Genomic DNA, 24,519 nt, shown 5'->3' on the forward strand with positions numbered 1-24,519 from the left:
AACCAGCACTGGGAAGAAAAGGGTGAGCAAACAGAAAACTAATAGGAAAAACTGAGCCAAGGCAAATCATAGCAATTGAGCATGAACCTGAGGTCTGTGCTTCCTATTAGTGAGAGCCAAATGACACAAATACAGTGGATCATGTGGTATTACTCATCTGGAGTTTGGTAACCTACCAATTCTTCCAAATTTTAAAAATAATGTTTATGCTGTTATGCAGCGTTTATTATAAGGACTTTGTGTAAGTGGTTCTTGACGTGAGGTAAATAATATTTTCTAAATAAATATTTACTAAGTCACGTAATAAACCCACATAATTTTGTTCCCTGCCTTCTCTTTCAAAAGAATTCCTCTTTGCTTCGTGGTGTCCTATTTATCCCTCAGAGTTGGAGATGGAAGTTGGATGTGTTTGGGGTGTATAGTCCTGGTAGCCATGGGGAGTACTTTCAGTCCTGGGTCTAAGTGGGCTGCATTGCTTAGGACTAGAGCTTGGGGGCTCCCTTCTCTCTGTCCCTCTTGCCGGAGGCATGGAGACCAGGCTGCTGGTTTTGAGCTTGGGAAAGCAGATGGAGAGATGGCATCCTCAATCCCGTCCCATAGGTGAAATGGTGCGCCAGGCCCGGGTCCTGGCCCAGGCCACCTCAGACCTCGTCAATGCCATGAGGTCGGATGCAGAAGCTGAAATCGACATGGAGAATTCAAAGAAGCTCCTGGCAGCCGCGAAACTCCTGGCCGACTCCACCGCTCGCATGGTGGAAGCTGCAAAGGTATTGCGTTGATTTTGTTCAACGGAAAAGGGGACGTTATTAAGAGTCAGGATTCGGGGGGCGCCTGGGTGGCGCAGTCGTTAAGCGTCTGCCTTCAGCTCAGGGCGTGATCCTGGAGTTCTGGGACCGAGCCCCACATCAGGCTCCTCCACTATGAGCCTGCTTCTTCCTCTCCCACTCCCCCTGCCTGTGTTCCCTCTCTCGCTGGCTGTCTCTCTCTGTCAAATAAATAAATAAAATCTTTAAAAAAAAAAAAAAAAGAAAAAAAGAGTTAGGATTCGGAAGGTACCCTGAAGAGAAAGAACGGTCAGCTGAGTGTGCACTTTTGTGGGTTAAAACCCATGTGGTCGTGTAACCTTTAACTCTGCTGCATTGGGAAAGGAGAAGGGCATGGAACATGAGCATAACACTCTTTGAGGGGAGTGGTGCTGACTCAGGTCTAGACGACAAAGTGCCTGCTTAGTGAGCGTGCTCTCTGTCCAGGGGTTACCGCCATCGGCTTGTTGCAAGTGGTGATTCATTGAAACTGGAGACTGTCAACAGCAGATTCAAATAGACTGTTCTTTTGCCTGCAACCCGAATATTACTTTGTCCTCCATTTGACTTCTCAACTAAACTCCTATCAAGATTTTACATAGTAGAGTGCTTCCTGCCTCACTGTTCTTCAAATCCCAGTAGCAGTTTTAAATATTATGTAACAGCTGGAATGAAGAGTTACAAGTCAGCTTTTTTGACAGCTCTGCCTTAGCATGTGGCTTCTAAAAGCCAATGATTCTTATCTCGGGGCTCTGTTTCAGAGCCCCCCATAAAACATTAAAATGCACGTGTCTCAGTTCCGCCCCCCAAGACCCTATTCACAAGGTCACTGGTGGGAGGACGGTGTGTGTACGAGCAGGTCAGTCCCACCTTGAGGTGAGAACTGTATTAAATGGATAAAGCTGTGTTTTTCTGTGTTCTTTTTGTTATGCAACCAGCATATGTTTTTGGTGGAATTAATAGAAAATGCAGATGAATATAAATTTAAAAAAAACTACCTTCCACTTCATACGCCTAAGATAACCTGTTTAATGTATTTCTCTGCATTTTAAGATTCATTAAAAGCCCCCACATCGTGCCCTAATCTCCCTGGCCTCCAACAGAATACTAGTGCCTCTCAACCTACCTAGCATGTGAATTATTTCACTTAAAATGTGTTGGGACTGTGATTTCTTGGAGGTACCTCATGAATAGGCTGAAGAGAAACCCAAGGAGGAGCAGGGTCTGAACTTCCTTCCTCTGTCCCCCGAGCCCTGTTTCAGCTGAGAAGCTCTGCCCTTAACCATCCCTTTTAGCCAAAAATATATATCAGGGTTTTTGTGCAGTGGTTAATTCCTTTATGGGTTTTACGAGTTCCGCCCCCTGCTTCTAAGTAAGTCTAAACATAACTATTTCAAGCAAACTTTCGTGTTCACAAAAATTAATTGGCAGACTGGAAAGAACCTTAGTGAAAAATCTAATCAATCCCTACTTAACAAGTAGGAAAATGAGAACTCAAAACGATTAAGCCTACTATCACGTAATCAAGATTGAGCCAGGACCAATGTTTCCACATGTGCAGTGCTCGCCAGATGTTACCAAATGTACCAAGTCACCAGAAACTTGTTTCAGTATTTATTTTTTATTATTTCGATCAGACGGGACAGTAGTGTTTCTATACATTCTTTTAGGTAAAAGTTGTCACTTGGTCTTCGTGAAAGTATTTTAATTTGCTGCGTTTTGTTGGAAGCTAAAGAGCCTATGATGGTTAGAGCTCCAAAAAATATATTAAATGTACAGAAAAAAAATACATTTCCTAACCAGTAACTAAGATTCCAGGCCAAGATTAGTACCTCACATCTAATGTACATTCATCATGAAAGAGACGTTGCTAAGGAAGGATCTAGATACCCACTTGAGAGTCAAGTGCAGAAATGATGGTTTCTTGCTGCCCAAAATACCAAAGGCAGGCAAGTGTAGGAGTGGTTTAAACATCTGATGATCAAGAAAATAAAATGAAATGATTTTCCTAAATTTTCAAAAGAATATAAAAGTAACCCAATCTTTCACACATGAAATACAAAAACAGAATTTTTTTAGTTGCTAGAAACACAAAGTCGAGACTCCTTCAAGTGTTTACAGTTTGAAAGACTGGAAGATTCCCTTCAAAAGGATTGCCAGAACACTTCCATCACAGATGTTAAAACTGTTCCAGCCAGGATGAATTCCTATCACTTCTATAAATAGTTCAAAGAAATAGAATCTTATAAATGGTCAATTTGGCAGGTTGGCCATTTGGAAAATGGAGACATTGGAAAATTGATTTTCAATAATTGGCGTGTGTTTCTGCTTTTGTTTCTGCCTTGTGAGCAAACATTATCACCCTGAAGTGTTCATGAAAAGAAACTCCTTTATCTGTGTACATTAGGAACTGATCTCAGAACATGCAGACTCGGTGAGAAAAATCTGAGTCGCTGCTTCGGTGGCAGGTGGGAGTGGAAGGCTGGATGTGCTTTAAGTCTGTTAATTATCGTGCAGTAAAATTATGTCCTCTTCCCACATTACCGTTAGCCTTTTCCCTACTTCACAATTCCACCCATCTACATAAAATCCATTTGCTTTCCTAAGACACTTGAACCTACAGCCACACGGTGTGGCCGGGGTACGTGCATGGCGCCTTTCTCTTTCCCTGCCAAGATAAAGGGGCATGGGATATCTCTCATTTTTCAGTCCAGTGGAGTACCAGCTCTACTTTGCCATACTCTCCAACTCAGGTTTTCCAGGAATGCAGTTTCAAGCATGGTCTTTCTTGAACAACATTTCCTTGTAGTATTATTTGGGTGGCGTTCCCAGCCCGTTTATCCTATGTTCTTAGCCCATCCACATTAACCAGTGCTACAAGACAGGAGAATCTTTCAGCAGTGACGTGCGTCTGTCACTCCAAGTAAAATAAAATTCTCCCTGAGAGATTTGGGCAGGCAGGAGATTGATCTTAACATCTTTGGAACCATGGATATCTGACCACAAGTTAATTTACATGGATGACCAAGGCCATGATCTCAAGGGTTTAATTATTGCCGTTGGATTTCTCCTGTTTCCTGCTGCAGCTTTGAAGCATCCCCTGGCAGATTTTTTATGTTGTTATGAGATGAAACATCTTTATTGTAAAGACACTGCTTGAAGCATTTGCTCTGTCTTCCAGATACTTTATATTACCAGGAGAAAGTAAAACGAGGGCATGAGTTCAACATTTGTGGCATGCTGCCCCATGGACCTCTCTCAGAATCTCTTCTCCTTTTCAGGGGGCTGCAGCCAATCCGGAGAACGAAGACCAGCAGCAGAGACTGAGAGAAGCTGCGGAAGGTCTCCGGGTGGCGACCAACGCCGCAGCCCAGAACGCCATAAAGAAAAAAATTGTCAACCGACTGGAGGTAGATAAAGAGGCTGGTTTTCTATGATGTCTGTTTCAGACTGCAGAGTTATTTAAAAGAGTAACCAAATTAATAACACCCATATAAAGGAAGCTAAATCAAGATTAACGATATAGTTGAATGCCTAAGGTCCTCATAAACAATTTCAAATGTTGCTTTAGGTACCTTGTACATTTAGGTTCAGTGGCACTTGGACACTTTGAAAAATAGCTTCAGCTCATGGTTTTAGTCAGCAAAGAGTTTTCTGAGTTTAGCAATCTTGAATAGAATTCAATTTTTTTTTTTTTCAGGAGGAAATAGGAATTTTTTTCCCCCTGGCATTAAGGGATGCCCGTGTTCAGAAAGGACCTTTAGATAAAAATATATATATTTTGTCAGAGGCAGTGACTCTCTGAGGACTCCCAGTAGAAAATACAGACTCGGAATGACTGGAGAATGGGGATTGGGCTTTGGTGGAGAGGTGTGGAATGGGGTAATAAGACAATATTTTTGTCATTCTTCAGAATGTGTATTTCTTCTGGGGCAAGCAGTAAACACAAACTCTGTAAGAAAATAAATGTTTCTCACAAACGTACACAGGAGACTCTTACACTAAAATTCGGGAGGTTGGAGGCCGAGAACTTGCCTGACAAATCCCTCCATGTAGTCTGCCAGATTCTGGAACACAACTGGCCTCCTTGTTCTTGGAAGGATGTGGAGGCACAATTAAGAACTCTGGTGGAGAAGTCTGGGCCTTTCTGAAGCAAGGCTTCCCACGGGTGGCGAGAGGAGAGCCATGAGCACACCAGCGTTTGCGCTGCTTGTGGGAAAAAACCAATTCCCCTAAAACATTTAGACTTGGTGCCACTTATCAGTGCCATCGCGGTCTTGGCATTAATTGTCCCTTATCTTTTTGAGAGAGACAAATGAACGCTGGAACTTGAGCTTCCAAGCGTGCCTGTCTTTATCGCTTGTCCCAGGGATTGTAAACCACACGGAGATAACAGGGCATTGTTAGATGAGGCTCGTCAGAAGGCAGAGTCTGGGCCTGGAGCGCCCTTGCTTACGCGTGCAGCTCTTCGTGCCAGGCCCTCAGCGGGAGGGGCAGATATCAGGGCGGGGGGCACACTCAAAGCCTGGCTCACCTCCTGTCGCTCTCCTCTCCAGGTGGCAGCCAAGCAGGCTGCAGCCGCTGCCACGCAGACCATCGCCGCCTCCCAGAACGCGGCCGTGTCCAACAAGAACCCCGCTGCCCAGCAGCAGCTGGTCCAGAGCTGCAAGGTGAGCTTCCGGCCACTGTACATGATGCTGATAGCATTCGAGGGCCAAGTGCCGGATAATTCGGTTACGACTGATCATCCAGGCCCCTGATGCAGTTTGTTCCAGCTCCCCTGTTCCAGGTGCGCACGCGCACACACACGTCTGGTTTTTGTCTCATAAGTGGATGGCCCGTGTCTGAAGGGAGAGCATGGTGCTTTTTCCAGCATTGTCTTTCCTTTGTCTAGATTCTTTACTTTCTCTTCAAGAGACCACATCGAGGAGGACCGATAACAAGGCCGATTTAGGGCTCTGGAATAGTAACGAAGCATTGAAATTCCAGAGTGCCTTTCTCCCTCTGAGAGGTGGGCCTTTGCCTTCAGTGTGTGCTGGTAGGAGAGCTGATTCCCTGCTTTGCACGGATTGCACCCGGAGGGTTTATTTCACCCCGTGTGGCCTCAGTGACGATGTGCTTTCAGGCTTTCTATTGTTGCGTGTTTGGTCTTCCGAGACCCGGGCCTTGATGGCATGTTGAAACCACCATGCTCCAAACGGCGCAGTGAACACCTTTGTTGCTGCTTCTGAAGGCCCAGGGAGTTCGCCCTCCCAGGACACCCCTGAACGGTGCCAGATACAACATATGATTGCGTTGCCATTGCCCACATGTTGGCAGTATGTCTCCCAAAGGTGTTTGCAGTGAGCAGTGGGGGCTGAGTGGAGAGCTGGATCTTTGCCAGGGTTTGCGAGTTGACTTCACTATCCCTCCTTTTTCACATCTCCTCTGTGATACGGTTCCCATGGGCATGGTGACGTGACTTCTACCTCAGGGATGGTTTACTGCTGAGGAGAACCTCCCAGAGCCCTCCAGGTCCTGATTCTGGGTTCTCTGAGGCCAGCACCCCCCTGAGGAGCAGAAAGGTGTCAGCGATGCCATAAGGCTCTGTTCTCGGGACTTCGTGGAGAACGAAGGGATTTTCCTGAGAGCCAGTCCCCTGTAAGGGGGGTTGTGTTGTCTCTTAGAGCCTCAAGTCAGCTGCCAGCACGGGTGAGAAAACTCTTCTCAGAGAGCACTTGCTACTCGTGTCCAGGACAATCTTACAGGATGAAATACCCCCCACCCCTTTTTGCAGAGACTGAAGATACTCAGTGTCTGGGAGTCACTGTCAGGAGATGAGAGCTTTACTATGTATCAGGCTGCAGGGGAGAGAGGAAAGTAGACCAGACTACTGGAGCCAGTCTGAAGAGGATCTCAGGAAAATCTCATGGAAATATTTTTTTTTAACCCTTGCTGGAATGGGTTCCAAAAAAAAAAAAAAAATAGGTCAGCAGGCTGGGTTACACTTGGGACCTTCATCAGCAGTGGGGGCCACTGTGCTATGACTGTTGAGGACCTGGCCAGTCAAGTGAGGAGGGGTCACAGAGGGAAGAACACAGAGAAGGTTGTAGGCTGGTCTCATAAGGCACAGAAATGCTCTCCTCCCTCCTCCACCCTGGGCGTTGGGATTTCCAGTTTGAGAAATGAGAAGGGCCACTCTGAGATCGAAGACCTGTAGTGACAGGAAAGGTGATGGACAGAACACATACCTGCCAAGTGAGAAATCGAAGTGCTGACGTAGGCTGGCAGATGAGTACTTCTCTTACTTTCTTCTCATCATTGGACTGTGTGACTTGAGTTTATCTGCTCATGAATTGTATAGATTGTTTGCTTTGAAGCTCTAAGCCATAGTTAGCCAGGTTGGTGTTCGTTGCAAGTGGGCAAATGCTTTTAAGATCTCCTTACAGAGACTTGCACTGTGCTTAAATGTATTGGGACTTTCAGGAGCACAGGGTAGAGCATGTGTGGGCGACAGCTACCCAGATGTACTGTGTTAGGATTCAGTGTTTGTAAGGACCCAGCTGGCTTACAAGTGCTGGGTAAATGCAAGGTTTGGGACAAGCATGGCCCCAGTGGAATAGCACATCCCCAAAACATCCATCCCTGGGGTCCTTTTCCACTCTGTTTTGGTCATTCACCATGTTGGGTGTGCTCTGTTTTAATTTTCTTTGCTTCCTGTAGGCGGTGGCCGATCACATCCCTCAGCTGGTCCAGGGGGTGAGAGGGAGCCAAGCCCAAGCAGAGGACCTTAGCGCCCAACTGGCTCTCATCATCTCCAGCCAGAACTTCCTCCAGGTAACAAACGCAGTCACCTTGGTTGTGCCCAGGTAGGGGGTGCCCTTTCTTCTTAAGGAGAAGAATTACCCGGTTCCACAGCCACAGCCAAGTCTTTGCAGTAAGCAGACCTTCAAAGGCCTTTCCATTATCTTTCCACCTTCAAGAGAGGTGGATTTAGCTTGGCGAAGCAGAATGCTAATATGCAGGGAGATGGCCCATAATCCATGTTTCTTGGGAGTCTCGTCTTTATTCCTCCTCTGTGAGGGAAAACGTGTGATACGTTGTAAGTTTTGTTCAACAGCCTGGTACTAGGTGTTGCTGTAAGGTTGTCAGTTTCCAGAGAGTCTAATGCTGTTATTCACACACTAGGGAAGAAGAAGTGCTAAGTGCATCTTCTCCAAAGGTGTGATCTTTTTTGTGGCAGTTGTACAATTAGTAAGTGTTGTCTGTTTCTGCTGAGGGGTAGATTCACTTTAAGGAAAATAAAATGAGACTATTAAGTGGTAGGAAAACTCCCTTTTTATGTACTCATTGTATGTCAATCCCTCAGCACTTCCTGTCTACTTGTATCTCCTGAACAGTTTATGAGATCAAGTGATCCTCTTCCTTGTCCTTTTCTCATTGAACCTGTGGTTCTAGGACTCACTGACAAGTCTATTGAGCTAATTTTCCAAGGGCTGTAACTCCAACACGAGCCAAAGACAGACGCTTAACCGACTGAGCCACCCAGGCGTTCCTGTATACATTTTTTTAAATTGGGATTTATTGTGTGTAAACTTTGTTTTTCACATTAACATTTGTATTATGAGCATTTATGGTTTAGAATAATCTACCGTATGGCCACGGCTATGCACTCTGTTTAGCTTTTCCCTAGCCACTAGAGGTACGGGTTGTTTTCAATTACTTGCCATCATAAACAACCTGTGATAGGATCAGAGTCTTCATGTGTGCTCAACTATTTGTACTCCTCTGGAATTGTTAGGATAAATTCCTAGAAAGAGGATTGCAGGTGGCTTATTTTTATCTTGGGGACATTGAGCATTGTGGCTTGGACAGGTGTTTCTCTTCTCATTGGGGTGGTTCGAGGTCCTGGAGCCAGTTGTGTTGTCCCCACCGCTGGCAGGCTTCTAGGGTATTACGATAGAGCCATGTAGACATGTTTCAGGGTCCGCTGTGTCCCTGCTCTTACTTTTCCTTTTTCTTTCATTCTTTCGACTTTGCGATCATACACACATCAGGTGGTTACAAGAATAAGGCGGAGTTAGAAATAAGTAGAACAGGAATCGACAGACCAAAAAGTTGATAATGCTTTAAACTTCACTCATATGTGTTGTAAAATTGCCCTTCTGGAGGGCTGAGTAAATCTAAATTTACATGTAGCAAAGCATGGGGCACATTTTCTTGTACATCTTTTCCAAGTTGGGGAATCAGCTGTTTAAAAACTAGGCTGTTGACAGTTTCTTAGTAGAGTTCCTATTGTTTGATTTTGCGTTTCCTTGATTGTCACAATATTCAATATGTTTCGTGTATCAGTTGTTTTTATTAAGTGAGGTTATCTACTCACATTTCAGACTGGCTTTTTTTTAATGAATTCTCTTATGTTATTTAAATATTTAAAATATTAACTTCTGTCATTAATGTCTATTTTCTGACACTTAAATTGTTTCAACTTTATTAAGAGCAGTTTTATAACGTCTATATTAAAGCCCCTAAAAGTATATATTCTTTGGTCCAGACATTGTACTTTTAAAGTTTTATGCAAAGAAAATTATGAATGTGTGGAAAATTTTAGCTACAAAGCTATTTATCATACTATTGTTTATTCCACTGGGAAAAAATGGAAACATGCCAACAACACAGGACTAAGAATAACAGATGCCTACAATGAAATACTATACAGCTATTAAAAATATAGAATATGTGAAACGGAGTTTGAAAAATAAAATAAATAGTATGATCTTGTGTTTGGAAGTATCTATATGCATGCGCACAGACATCCATGCATGGTGAGGTTATCCTGGTTAGTGAGATGTGATGTGACAGGTAATTTTCTTTCATTTTGTCCACCCACATTTTCTAAAGCAGTCTATTTGGATGTTTTAGAGATACAGATTAAAGGGCTGTTCTAAGAAACAAAGAAATGTATTTAATAAACTCTCTTTGAAATCTGTTTTAAATGAGAATTTCAAGCCACCGTCCTAATTTTGCCCGTCTCAGTGACCCATCTTTTTTTTCCTTTTTCTTAACACTTCTAGAGTGTGCTGCCCGAGAGTATCTGACCTGGGGTGGCAGTTTTCAGCGGTAGTCTAGACGGTTTTGATATTCCTTGTTTTAGGACTAAGTTCTGGCTGATGGGCGGCACTGCTGTTGGGGTCTCTCCTCCGACTTCTGCTCAGGAGCCGACTCGCTTTCTGCTCCTCTCTCCACAGCCTGGAAGCAAGATGGTGTCCTCTGCCAAAGCCGCAGTGCCCACCGTGAGTGACCAGGCTGCAGCCATGCAGCTGAGCCAGTGTGCCAAGAACCTTGCCACCAGCTTGGCGGAGCTGCGCACCGCCTCACAGAAGGCAAGTGGACCCTCGTCACAGCAGTGAGCTCACTGGGAACGGAGCTCAGACGGGTGTGGCCTGGGGATTCCCCACGACCTGAACACTGCTGGGCATTTTTCTGGGCAGAGCTGTCTGTTCTATTTGCTTGACCTTTAAAAGATGCCCTGTAGGTTAACTTTCACCATTTTTAGCCACTACCTCCTAGACTTAGTTTATCACCTTCCAGTTACACATAACTTTTGTTAAACTATTTTAGGTTACATGCTCCACCCTCCCGTACCCCAGGACAGGCAATGGTCCATTTTTCACAATCTTAGGGGAGATAGGTAGTCATCAGTTTTTTGGTGTCAGGTAAATTGTAGGCCAAAATAAGCGATGGTATCTTCCAGGTATTATTTTGTGGATTTAATAAATTATTTAGGCGGCAAATTTATTTGGGGGAGGGGTCGTTTATATTGCCTTTTTTGCCCTGCAAGCTTTTCCCATTTTACATGGGAGCATTCACCTTAACAAGGTCTTCAGTAGAACAGAATTAAGGATTAATGGGTTTCTGTCTCTAACACTTATTAATTACCAACGGACCTCATTACTGTACTGTTTGATATGTTATTAGCATGAAGTTCTGGCATGAATTCATTTTTCCTGATTGTAGTGATCCCTTTATAGAAACAGAAGGCCTCATCCCTGAGCAAGGGAAGAAGGTTAGAAGCTGATTTGAATTCTTAATATGAGCAGTGGGCTATGTCACCAAAGAAAAATATCCAGAGATTTAGGATAATATTGAATTAAAATATCTTGAGCTGTGTTTCTCAACAAGAGGTCCAAGGACCACCTGCACTGGAATCACCTGGGAGCATTCAGAGTGCAGGTTCCTGGGCCTCACCCCTGATCAACTGAATGAGTCCTTGGTCATAGAACCTGAACATCTGCATCTTACAAGTTTCGTCAATGAGCCTCAGAGATACACACCTCCACTGCTCGGGAGCTATGAGCCTCAAAGTGGGACTCAAGCAAGACTGTCCACTAGGAGTAAGAAGATACTGGGAGCTTTAAAATATATTGTCTTATGTAGTGTAAGGGTTAAGACTATAGGCTCTGCAGTCAGACTACCTGCATTCAAATTCTCGCCTTGCCATCCACTAATTCTTTGTGACCTCAGCAAGTTCATTAACCTCTCTGTGCCTCAGTTTCTCCACTGTGTACTACTGGCACATAGCAGTTAATCAGTTAGTATTTACTGCTGCTGTTGTCACTGTTACCTAAAAAAAGAAAGAAATTAAGATTTACCAGTATTTGGCATACCGATCAATAATTTTACACCTATAATTTATTAACATGTGTATGGGGGGATGTGATCAAACCATCTGGAGACCAATATCTGAAGTGATCAAGAGAATGAAGTAGTTTTCTTAAAACAATTGCTAAGGAAAAAAAATCTTTTTTGTAATTTTCAGTATGGATAGGTAATGGTTTATAGTCTAGAAATTTGTAGACAATCAGTAAGGTTGATAAAGTCTCGTCCCCATAGTCCTGGGTTCACGCGTTCATTCCTTCAGCCACTCACCACGTGCTTTTCAAGCCTCTGTGTGCTAGGTACTGTCTAGAACCCAGACGTGGTGAAGAGGGATCCTCTTGGTCTGAGTGACAATGCATTTCAGATAAAAACAGCTTCAAGGAGACTTTAAGTATATCTACTTATGAGACATACATAATTGATTATTTAGGGAAGTTAGGACTGACCAAGGTTGATTTTGCTCTATCAGGAAATGCACACTCCACTGGCTTCCTATTGCCAGGGTTGGAGAATCACTGGGTACATCAGAAGAGCATTTCGTACATTGCAAAATATGGGGACACTTTTCCTGGGCATACTGTACACATCTTCCCAACTCTGTTGCCAGGCCCATGAAGCCTGTGGTCCTATGGAAATCGACTCAGCGCTGAGCACCGTGCAGACACTCAAGAATGAACTGCAGGACGCCAAGATGGCTGCCGTGGAGAGTCAGCTGAAACCGCTTCCGGGGGAGACGGTAAGGAATGTGAGAGCCCGCTGCGGGGTGGGATGCCACCTCGGGTTCTGATCACGGTGCAGCATTTTTAGAAGCTGGAGTTGGTGTGCTTGAATCTCACACATTTGGAAGGCAGAGCCCTAGAATAGCCCCATTTTAAAGAACTGTGTTGAGATAAAGGCCCTGAAGGGGCCTCTGATCATGGTTCTGTGTCTTGCCTTCCTGGGGCTTGGCTGGGGCTGAACAAGTGTCTGTCCCTGTTTTTCATAAACAAGACACATCCTAGTGTTTGAAGCCAGTGTTCTGATCCCACAGCCTTTTTCTGAAAAGAACACCCGGTGCAGCTGGAGGAACTAGCTTTAAAAGTAGGAGTTCTAGCCTCTAGCTCCAGCTTGCATTCTCAGCTAGCTGTAGACAAGTCTTGTGTCTCCTCTGTGTCTCACATATTTTATCTGTAATATAGGTAGCAAGGAGGTTATAAAGGTAGACGCAGAAAATATTTTCAGCAAGCATGATTTGAAAAACCATATACTTAGCGCAAGACGGCTGCAATGGATAACAGCAAAGCACTTTAATCCAGTACAGCCACACCAGCCAGCAGACTAGCGGGGACAGAGCTCTCATTTGATCATGTTATGGTCCCTCCTGATGCCTGTGTCAGTGTTTTCTTGGCTAAAATTTAACCGGTTCTTCTGATTTGTACGTACCTCCTTTTCCACGTTATGGAACATTGCTGATAAATACCACCATTTGGTAAATACCTTGTAAGCACTGTATGTTTACAAAATCAATCTAGTTTATCCTGATGGTAACCTTGATGAGCGAGTTTTGTTAATCCCATTTTACAGCTGAGAAAACAGAGGTGCAGAGGTAGGTTGTTACTATTCTGTCCAGTGTCTGCCAGCTGACAGAACCACGGTTTGAATCCAGACCTACAGGACTCCGATACCGTGCTCTTGCTCCTTCACCTTGAGAGCGTCTACTCTTGACTACTGCTGCTCTTTGGAAGTACTGCAAACTTGAAGGGACTTACAGAGCACATAGTTTGCCATGGAACACTGGTACATAGGAAGCCCTCAGAAAATGCTAAATCATGGTCCTGCTAATTGTGAAGACGAGGAAACTCAGGCTCAGAGAATTGACGTCCCCTAACTAAAGTCACCCAGCTAGTGATCAAGTCAGGACCAGCTGCAGGGCCAGCACCTTTGTAATGGAGTCCAAGTGTCCCTTTGCAAACTCCTGGACTCCAGGGAGCCCGAGAGAGGCCAACGTGACATGAATTCTGCCTTTACAGAAACCTGCTGGTCCGTTAGAATGCAAGAAACCCCGTGTAATTTTTAAAGAAACTGTTTGCCCCAGAAGAATGTGTGTGCTGCGTTAGAACATTTTGTCAGCTAGAACGTATTGTTGGCTACAGTTTCTTTTACATTTGAAGGCACTGCCTATCTTGGGAAGCAATGTTGTGGAGTTAAAAAATGCACACGTTCTCTGACACCTCTCTGTGCTCTCGCGATCCGCCTGTAGGTTCTGTTCCAAAATGTTGTCCTCATCTAGTAATCGGATAATTGTCTATACCCTGAGCCTTCAGAAACTTTGTTCTCTGAATTATTTATTCAGTTGACGAAGCAAGATGACGTGCTGTTCGTGGGAAGCAAACACTTTGCCCATTTTCATAATCTCATTTACCACGGCAAACCTCTCTTTCTATTGCATTTCCTTCTGGTTAGAACTCCTCGAAGTATAAAGATCGAAATGAACAATGTTAATGGTCCCACATGCCAGGAAGGCGGTACCGCTGGATGTCTGCCCACTTCCTGCCAAGGCATAATTAATTCTCGCTAAGGATTTGTTGCAGACTTTCTAAATTAGCTTCTAAAGGCATGATGCTAATAGTTACCATTTGTTGAGTACCTACACTGATTCTGAGAACTTTCCAAGCTTAAGTATTAGGATCTCTTCAGGAAACCAAGGCATGCAGAGGTTCAGTAACCTGCCCAGTTTCTGAGAGCTAGCATGTGCGGGAAGGAAGCAGAGGGCAGGGGCGTGAGCCCGGATTTGTTTATTCTGAAGCAAGGGCTCTTTCCCCTCCATCACCCTACTTACTCTTGACACCACTGCTATTAAGTGGGAAAGAGCTAAGGGCCACTGTTGGATGTGCATTATTTGTATGCTAAGACTTCAGTGTATGTTGGTTTTTTTCTAAGTTGTCTTCCCCCTTGGATATTCTTACAGCTGGAAAAATGTGCTCAAGACCTCGGAAGTACATCCAAGGCAGTGGGTTCATCCATGGCACAGCTCCTGACCTGTGCTGCTCAAGGCAATGAGCACTACACAGGTGAGACTCACACCTTCGTGATGCCCCGTGGCCAGGTGCAGACCGCGGGGAGGGTGGTGGGGGTCAGCAGCTGGGGTTCATTGATTTGACCGTGAACCTAACTTTGTTTTTCAACAGCAGTTTACAGATTTTTCAAGCACTCTCTATGTGCTTGTTACTGGGCTTGATATGCATAAGCATACGAAGATGAATAAAATATGAATGCCCCAAATTATTTGTGGATCACCCCTTCTAGACTATAAGAAACAATATTCTAGACTTCTAGGACTTCTCTGTCTGACTCTTGAAATCTCACTCAATTAAAGGAATTTTTAAAAAAAGAGAAAAAGATGACAACAAATAAGATGGCAGTGAAATTTGCAAAGATGGAAGGAGAACAGATGAGTGGTAGCTGATAGAGCCAGTGAACAAAAACCAGAGGTCTCCAGGAATAGGGCAGCTGACAAGAAACAAGCCGGTTTATGCTGCAAAACCCTGAGGGGGTTTGAGTATTGGAGACACAAGGTACACATAAGGGCAGGAGACATCCTTAAGCAGGAGGCTATATAAGAAACAGATTTTGTAATTATCAACTCTAGGAAAAACACCAGTTTTAAATAAGGAATTGGCTTCCTAGTAGGAAGTGGACATAATAGGAAGACTATAGTTACCTAAAATAGAAACACTGAGAAGTAGGAAATGTGTCAGAAGAAAGCTCACAGGGGCGCCTGGGTGGCTCAGTCGTTAAGCACCTGCCTTCAGCTCAGGGCGTGATCCCAGGGTCCTGGGATCAAGCCCCGCATTGGGCTCCCTGCTCCACTGGGAGCCTGCTTCTTCCTCTCCCACTCCCCCTGCTTGTGTTCCTTCTCTCTCTCGCTGTCTCTCTCTCTGTCAAATAAATAAATAAAATCTTTAAAAAAAGAAAAAGAAGAAGAAGAAGAAAGCTCACAGAGTTGAGTGGCTCTAGGAAGGGAATGGGAAGGGGGCTTGATTGGCCTGTTTTTAACTATGAATGGAATCATGCAAGGTGTGTCCATGTATTTTCGCTGCTTTTTCTGGCATTGTGGTGTGAGACGCATGAGATGTCGGAAGCAGTTCTTTGCTTTCTGTTGCTTCCTGTAATATTTCATTATGTGAGTATATTGGTGACTCTTTACACCATTGGTGGGTAAAGCTATGCATAGTTCTCATGCATGCTATTTAATGAACATAAATAAGCATTTTCTAAATAGATACCTAGAAATGGAGTTGCTGGGTCCAGCCTGTGCTAATATCCAACTATGTCCTTCCAGCAGCATGTGAACATTCCAGCTACTCACATTCCTATCTCCATTTTCTGTTGCCAGCCAACGTTGTTAGCTATTCTCCTGAGTGTATAGTAGTATCATATTATGGTTCTAATTTGTATTTCCCTGGTGAGCAATGCAGTTGAGGATTTTTTCATATATGGCCATTTGGACATCTTGTAAAGTGCCTGTTCATGCCTTTTGCTCTTTAAAAAACAAAAAACAAAACCAAAAACCTTGAGTTATCTTTCTTAGTTGTAGGAATTTTCATTTATATGTATTTCTTTTATCTTGGGACTTACCTTTCACTCTCAAAGCTGTTTCTTGATGAACGGATTTTTTTAGAATTGTAATATAGTTCTATTTACAATGCTTTTCCTTTATGGTTACTAACTTTTCTGTATCCTTTTTAAAAATTTTGCCTCTCCAAAATCATGAAGATTTCTCTTCTATTGCAGTCCAGAAGCTTTGTTTTACTTCCTATATTTAGAACTGCGATCCATCTGCAATTGAGTTTTGTATGTGAGCAAAGAGGTCCTTACTGTTTTTTCTCTTGGATATCTGTTTGACCCAGCGCCAGTCACTGAAGTGGCCATGTGGTCTTCATTGCCACTTGGTCGTTAAGTGAAATCTATATGTGAATTGGCTTCTGATCTTTTGCTTCTTTTCCAGTGACTTAATTACCTGTCCCTACCTTAGTAGCACACTTTCCTAATTACTAGGGTTTTATACTACGTATTAATATCTGGTTATATACGTCCTCTGTCTTCGTTATTTCTCAAGTAATGCTGACTATTCTTAGTCCTTTGCATTTCCACATATATTCTACAGTCAGCCTGTCAGTTTCTACCCCCAGAAAAACCTGTTCATTTTTTCTTTTTGTAATTGAAGTTACAGTGAATCAGTTTGGGGATAAGTGACATTTTCACATTCTTGAGGCTTCTAATCTGCAAATATGGTATGTCCCTCCACTTACTTGGATTTTCCTTTTAATACTGTTTTATAGTTTGGGGCATATAGTTTTGTGTGTTTGTTTTCATTGTAATGTGCATGATCTATCTTATCCTATTTTCAACTTTTTTTATGCTTTTATTTAACTTGTATGCCGTGGACATCATGTAGTCATTTTGCAGAGGAAGGAGTTGTTTTTCTTTTTTAAAAATTTTTTAAAAGATTTTATTTATTAGAGAGAGTGAGACCCCAAGTGGGGGGGGGCAGAGGGAGAGGGAGAAGAAGCAGACTCCCTGCTGAGCAGGGAGCCCAACAGGGGGTTCGATCCTAGGATCTGGGGATCATGATCTGAGCTGAAGGAGATGCTTACTGACTGAGCCACCCAGGTGCCTCCATCAATCTCTTTTCTCAGTTGGAGTATGTGTTCCATTTGCCTATAATGTAATTACTGACACATTGGGATTCGAATCTATCCCTTTACTCTTTGTTTTCTGAATGACTTACCTGTGCTGGATTCCTTTGTCTCTCTCCTTTCTTGCCTTTGTTCAGATTCATATGTACCTGTTAAGTTCTGTTTCTCTCTCCTTGAGTAACTTGTTCGTTACATATTCATTGACTCTTCTGGGATTGTTAAAAGTCTGATATAGGAATGTTCACCACTTCCTGGATAGCGCAAGAATCGTGGGACACTTTAACTGCCTTTACCTTTCTTCCAGTTCGTTCTTTGTTTTCACTGTTGTGTGTTATAATTACACAGATACGTTAATCTCCATACAGTCTCCATGTTGTTTGATACAGTCAGTACCAGTGAGATTCACCTCCACATTTACCCTTTCCTTTGTTCTTTATTTCTTCCTCCCTCTCCATGTGTTTCCACTGGGGATTATTTCATTTCTGCCTGAAGAACTCCCTTCATTTCCTTCAGTGTGACTTTACTGGTAACAAATTCCATCCATTTTTGTCTAAAACTGCCTTTGTTTAGCCTTTATCTTTGGTAGATAATTTACAAATTTTAAGCTGGCAGTTATTTTCTGCCAGAACTTTGAAGATGTTATTCCATTGTCTCCTGGCTTCCTTTATTTCTGTTGTGAAGTCAGCTGTCAGTCTCCTTTTGGAAGATAATGTGTTTTTTTAATTTTTTTTATTTTTAAAATTTTTTTATTTAAAACCAATTAGCCAAAGTATAGTATAGTACATCATTAGTGTCTGACATAATGTTCAGTGAGTCATTATTGCGTGTAACACCCAGTGCTCATCACATCACATGCCCTCCTTATTTCCCATCACCCAGTTATCCCATCCTCCCCCTCCTTTTTCACAAACCTCTGTTTCCTGGAGTAGAGAGTCTCAATGTGGTTCTATTTTTCCCCTCTACTAGCTTTTTTTAAATTTTTCAGTCTTTTTTCAAGCAATGTGCCTAGAGAAGTTTTATTGGGTGTTTATCCTGCTGTGGGTTTTAGTACTGCTTGAAAATGCAATTTGTTGTCTTAGGTCAGTTTTAGAAAATTCTCAAGCACTGTATTTTCAAATAGTGTTTCCGTCACATTTTTTCCCCTCTTCTCTGTAGATTCCAGTTATGATATATGTTTCATGTTTCCACCGTTTTATGTGTCTCTTAATCTCTCCTGTACTTGTGACTTTTCTTCTCCATGCTTTATTCTGCATATTCTCATTTGCTCAGTGTGCAGCCCACTCTTCCTCTCGTTAGCCTTGTCTATTCTGCTTTCAACCTCTTCCAGGTTTTTAATTTGAAATCTCCTATTTTTCAGTATGAAACTAGCCACTTGATAGTTTCCTTACACTTTCCTTTCTCTGCTGAAATTTTCTATCTTGCCATCTGATTTCTTCTATTTAGTTATCACAAGTTATTGAAAGTCCTGGTTCAGTAATTCTGAGATCTGGATCACCTGTGGGCCTGTGTTCCTGGCCTGTCATTTTTCTCCTCTTGGTTTTCAAGCTGTTGGTCTTACCTCCTGGTGTTTCTGATATTTTTTAATTTAATGCTAGACATTGGTATTTTATTTTTATTTATTTATTTTTTTAAAGATTTTATTTATTTATTTTGACAGAGACAGCCAGCGAGAGAGGGAACACAAGCAGGGGGAGTGGGAGAGGAATAAGCAGGCTCCCAGCGGAGGAGCCCGATGTGGGACTCGATCCTGGAACGCCAGGATCACGCCCTGAGCCGAAGGCAGCCGCCCAACGACTACGCTACCCAGGCGCCCTAGACATTGGTATTTTAAACTGAAGAGATAGTGTGAGGCTCTGGATTGTGTTTCTTTCCCTATGAAGGATTATTCTTTGTTCCTGGCATGTAGTGAACATCTAGACAGATCACCATAACATGAGCAGGGACTGGGCTGATTGGAAATTGTGTGGTCTATCTCCAGTTTGTTTTTTAGGACATAGGCCTTTGTGTATCCCATGAGAACATCGGTGATGTTTACCAGGGCCATTCTCTTCCATGGGCTCAGGCCCATGCTTTTTAATCCTCGCAGCCCCATGAGATTGCAGGAAGTTTTGCTCAGTTTCTGGGCAACAGTTTACAAATGAAGGAATGCCTTGAGGGGGAAGCAGCCTTGTACACCCCCCCACCCCACACCATGCTCTCTTTCTTTTTAAAATCTTATCCCTCTTAGTGCCTTGGTTTCTCTCCACTGCTGTCAAACACGTTTTGTATGATTTTTCTAATGTGTCTGTGAGGGGAATTGATCTGTGATAAGCTATTCTGCCAATACTATAACCAAAGTCCTCTTAGATTTTTTTTTAAACTGTGTTTATTACTTTGAGAATAGAGACAAGAGGAGCACAAAGTAGTTCTCTGTAGTATAGTACCTGCAAGAATAAGAATTTTGTCCTAATGGGAGAGTAAGAGAAACTGTCAAGAGTGAACTGGCCACCTGATCAGGGTTTTAAGGATTGTTAGCATTTATTTAGCATTCAAGGAGGAGGGAAAGTATTTATAAATTCCTACAAAGCAGAGGGCACATGAGAGATAGGAGTTTCAAAAATTTCTGCACGTTTCTGGAATCTTGCCAGATTTGGTGTACCTGATGAAATGGCCTCTTTAGTGGAAGGAAGACTGCTTTACAAGTTGCCTCATCTGATACTGATAACATCCAGGATGACAGACTGTCTAGTCTGTGTGTGAAAAACAGCCTAGAAACAGCACCATTTAGTTTTGGCAGGCGCTGAATGGGTGGTTGGGGAAGTGGAACAGTGTATATCGAGTCCCAAAGGTACGAGGAGAGAAGGCTGACCAAGTGACCGGAGGAGGGCTCAGGTGAACGATGAGGAGTAAGACGTTAAGGCCAGAAAGGAAGGCTGGGTCAGACCCTAAAGAGCCTTCTAAGCCAACTTGAATCATTGAAAACTTAACCTAAGAGCATGTGAAAATATTGAAGACTTTTCGTCCATGGACATGGTTTAGTTTGTCTTTTACATAGGTTACCCTTCCTCTCATATGCCTAAAATGGAGGGAAACAAAGTTGGAGGCAGGGAGACCAGCGTGAAGGCTGCTGCCTTCATCCATATAAAAGGTGGGTGTGGCCTGTAGCAGAAATGAAGGGATGGATTAAAGGGAGACCTAAAAGCTGTTAGGCTTTGGCTTAGACTAGTTAGAAATGGCCGGGATGGGAGTAAGGAGAGCAACATGGACAGCTCTGAGTGTTTGGCCTGAGATGAAGGAAGAGAATCACCGTGATGGAAACACAGGGCCATGGGCAGGTGTGGCAGGGGCTGGAGTTTAGGGATGGTAGGTTCAACCGTAAATGCATTCAGTTTGTGGCATCTGTAGGATGTCCCAAGCCCAGGTGCCCATTAGGCAGCTAGAAATTAGCCTCTGGATCTCAGCAGAGAAGTCTGGGCTGGAGATAACAATTTTTAAATGTTTAATATAATGATAATAATTGGAACTGTGGAAATATAGATAAGTTTGCCTGCGGGAATGATGGAGTAAGAAAAAGTTTATCAAATGTAACCCTGCAGAACCCAAATATTTAATAAGAAGAAGGCTAAGCAGCATTGGAGATCTTTGAAAGAAGTGAGAACATACAGCCTTGGAAAAGAGCAAAGAAATCTGGAGAGAGGAATATCTCTAGAGTCAGAGAGGTGGTTTCTACCCAGAAAGTCACCTAAGAGAGGGACTTAGAAAGCATCCATTGGCTTTGGGAAAAACAGGGTCACTCTTTCCTTGTCGAAGGCAAGTCCAAGCATTTTGGAGAATGGATGGGAAGCAAGCAGAGAGCAGTGTGTGGACAGTCTCTCCCCAGGTCTTAGCCTCTCCCCGGGTCTCTCGTCCTCAAATGAGGTGTGCAGGATATTCAGAAGTTACACGGGAGCTGCCCACTGGCTGGATTCTAACACAGATGTGTTTTTGTTTGGCCAGGGCAGTATTCAAACTACATTTCTGGTGGGCTGAATAAAGTTGTACATAGACCCCTTTTCAGATCCTGTGTGACAGATTGAAAACCTACGTCATAACCAGGTTTTTACCTTGTGAGTTTGCCATGTGGGCTAGTGCCGTCTCCACACAACCTACATGAATGCTAATCAGCAGTAATACCATTACAGAGCTTTTCACTACATCACGTATCATTGATAGATTTTCTTAAGGCTCTGTTCCTGAACATAATTTAAGATCCAGATAGCAAGAATACTGTGAAAGTAAACTGTGTCTTCAAAGGATTGTGGTTATTGCCACAGGGATCTGCTTTTGAGTTTCCCACTGGCAGTTCTGGCTTTGTAGCGTACCCTGGACTGCAGGAACGTTGTCATTCGGAGGGTGGTGTTTGCCTGGAGACCTGACCCTGTTAAGTGTCATCACAAACACTGAAGAGTCACTCTGAACTGAGCCTTGTACAGCCATCGATGTTCATTGGGCTCCCCGGCCGCTCATCGTCTTGTTTCATTCCTTTGATGGTGTAGCTTCCTCTTTCTTGGAAACCTGATCCCTCCAAAGTGGATCCTCGAGGTGCTTTGAGATCTCACAGTGAGTCCTCAGCAGAAAACACGTGGGATAGATCAGCCTAAGCTTTCAGCGTTCAGCTCCTTTGGTTTCTGCCTTTTTAAAAATTGTCTGGGTCCATAAAAGTTTTTTCAGTAAATGATTTTTGCATAAACATGACTTTCCTAATTGTGAGTGATAAATGTTTTATTCTTTCAAAGTCATGTACAGCTCAAATAGAAATGAAGTCAGGAGACTGTAAGGCAAGAGATGTCTAGAAATCACAGCCTAGAATTTTCAACAGTCAGAGCGGTGATCTCAGCCTCTCCCAAAACATGTGGGAACTGGAGGCCCGGAGGGAGAAGGCAGCTACTCAGCAGAGCCAGAGCTAGATGAGGTCTTGACCACATCTGGTGCCTTTCTGAGCAAGGGCATCTTTCAAGCCTGTGCCAGAAGCTTAAACATAAAAGGGAATTGACTGCTCTCCTCAGCTTGTTTCTCTCCTTCACCTTCACTTTATTTATCTTTGTATTTTCTCTTCTGGGCTTCCCCTTGGCCATAAAAAATCACTTTATGTAAAATTCTTCTGTACCGTGTGCTCCGTTCAGATGTGCCGTGTGATGAATGGTAGATTGGCAGCTTTGTAGTTTGCCCTGATTAGATTGTAGAGTTATGTCCCAGCTGTGCGACTTACTAAATATTTACAGATTAGAAGTCTACAACGCTGCAAAGTTGTCTTGTGTTACGGATGTGGGGCCTTTCACTTTATTGTATTATGGCGCCTCGTCCTCAGTAAGGCAAGGACCACCTGCTGCGTCTGTGCTGACGCAGCAGAAGCAACAGCTGGTCGGAGGTGGCCTCGGGTACCCAGAGACCATCCAGCTGAAGCCTTTAGACAAGAGTCAACTCAGAGCTGAATGAGAGACACGTTGATGTGTGATTTTCTTGCGGATGGTATATGTTCTACATGGTATATGAGAATCCCTCATAGTTGTCTACCCCAAAGAGCACTGTGCAGAGAGTCTGACCCAGAAGTTCAGAATCCTCAGCTCTAGCTCTGGCACTGCGTCTGAAAGTGTGTCATGGGCAAGACACCTGTCAGTGCTGAACCTCATCTATGAAGCAGTCCGGTGAGATGCGCTCGAGGGTGGGCTCCTCGGCATTTCGCAGGGTGTTCAGATACTCTTGTTACGCACTCTGGCGTTTCTGGTCGTCTTCCTCTTCTTGGGTGTGCCAAGCACTAGGTGCCGTGTATGAGGTGCGTGTTCATTCTGTGGGAGGTGGTGCTATAGTGTCTAAGAACTACTTTCTATTCAGAGTCTATCACCACATCCCATCATCCTTAGAAGTGAGGTGAAGGATGAACAGCCACGCCACAAAGGAAGCTGTCCAGATGGCCACAAAGTGTACGAGAAAGTACTCAACATCATTATTCCTTAGGGACATAAAAGCTAAATCTCAGTGAGCTACAATGGCACACCCATCAGAATGGCTGCCATGAGAAACCTGACGTTAGCTAGTTTGGGCTAGGATGTAGAGCAGCCAGGACGCTCAGACGTTGCTGGTGGAGTGTACAGTGGCAAAACCATTCTGAGAAGGTTTTGTAGTGTCCTCTAATGCTAAAGATAAACTTACTCTGTGACACAGCAGTTCAGCTCCTAGGTTTATGTCCAAGAGAAATGATTCCATCTGGTCACCTAAATGCATGTAAAGAACTCTTGGTAGCTTTATTCCTAATAGCCCCAAACACAAAACAGTCCAAATGTCCATCAGCAGAGGAATGGATAAAGAGATGGCGAATTTGTATCATGAAACACAACATAGCAAGAAAGAGGAATGAATGTACCCACATGGGTGAATCTCCTAGCGTTCTGATAGCAAAAGAAACCAGACACAGGATACATACGTGGGGTTCCATCAACAAGGAGTTGAAGAACTGGTAAAACTAGTCTGCGGTGATTGAAGCTACACTAGTGATTACTTCTGGCATGAGAGGTTCTTGATGGAGGAAGGACGTGGGCGATGGAACTGCTCTGTTGCCATCTGGTTGGTGGTTACGTGCTTGTAAACGTGTAGAAAGGCGCTGAGCTGCCCCTGTGGACTGCTGACTTTCTTGTATAGAAGTCATGCCCCACTAACAACAGTTGGGAAGGGAAGTGCATCTGAATGATTCATCTGTGTCCTTATCCCTGCACTTGGTGTTTTAGGCCTGTGGCCATGCAGGACAGAGTGTGCGAGGGGAGCCAGAGCATTGTAGCATGGCTCGTGCTATTACACGTCTCTTAGATTGGCCCAGAGCCAGTGGTACGGACTGCTACTTGGAGAAGCATAGCAATTCACATTTTATGAGAAGTCATTTGGACCGAACCTGGACCACACACTGTCAGAGGGTGCTCTCCTTTCCGTGAAGCTGTGCCCTAGAGGCTGATTTGCAAGTCAAGTATGACTTTTAGGTGGAATCTAATAGAAAGTGTGGTGGGCTCTCATCTCCAGGGGTGGCTGCCAGAGAGACAGCCCAAGCTCTGAAAACGCTGGCCCAGGCTGCCCGTGGAGTGGCCGCATCCACGAGTGACCCCGCAGCTGCGCATGCCATGTTAGATTCTGCTCGAGACGTCATGGAAGGCTCCGCCATGCTCATCCAAGAAGCCAAGCAGGCCCTGATTGCACCTGGGGATGCTGAGAGTCAGCAGAGACTAGCCCAGGTGAGGCCCAGAATTGGCAGTTTTGGTCATCACTAAGGTGGTCGTGTTGGCAGGCTGTCTTCTGGGCACTCTTTTCCTGGTGTGAACGTTTTTCAATCAGTGGGTGTTTCCAGAACCTTCCGAAGTGCTATGCCAGTGCTGGTCATACATGATATCCACTTTTGT

General features: G+C 43.9%; 1 protein-coding gene across 12 annotated transcripts in view; it reads left to right on the forward strand.

Moving 5' to 3' along the window:
* Positions 1–24,519, forward strand: part of TLN2 (talin 2) — a 408,649-nt gene that overhangs the window by 281,880 nt on the left and 102,250 nt on the right. For all 12 annotated transcript variants that reach the window (XM_087859255.1, XM_087859253.1, XM_087859254.1 and 9 more), the window contains 8 exons: positions 601–767; positions 4,085–4,213; positions 5,360–5,473; positions 7,506–7,619; positions 10,031–10,165; positions 12,049–12,177; positions 14,389–14,491; positions 24,146–24,354. In XM_087859255.1, coding sequence (XP_087715381.1) covers positions 601–767; positions 4,085–4,213; positions 5,360–5,473; positions 7,506–7,619; positions 10,031–10,165; positions 12,049–12,177; positions 14,389–14,491; positions 24,146–24,354 — 1,100 coding nt within the window. The remainder of the gene's footprint in view (positions 1–600; positions 768–4,084; positions 4,214–5,359; positions 5,474–7,505; positions 7,620–10,030; positions 10,166–12,048; positions 12,178–14,388; positions 14,492–24,145; positions 24,355–24,519) is intronic.

This window comes from Ursus americanus, chromosome 36, assembly GCF_024610735.1.
Source record: "Ursus americanus isolate L20-20 chromosome 36, mUrsAme1.1.p, whole genome shotgun sequence".
Lineage (NCBI taxonomy): Eukaryota > Metazoa > Chordata > Mammalia > Carnivora > Ursidae > Ursus > Ursus americanus.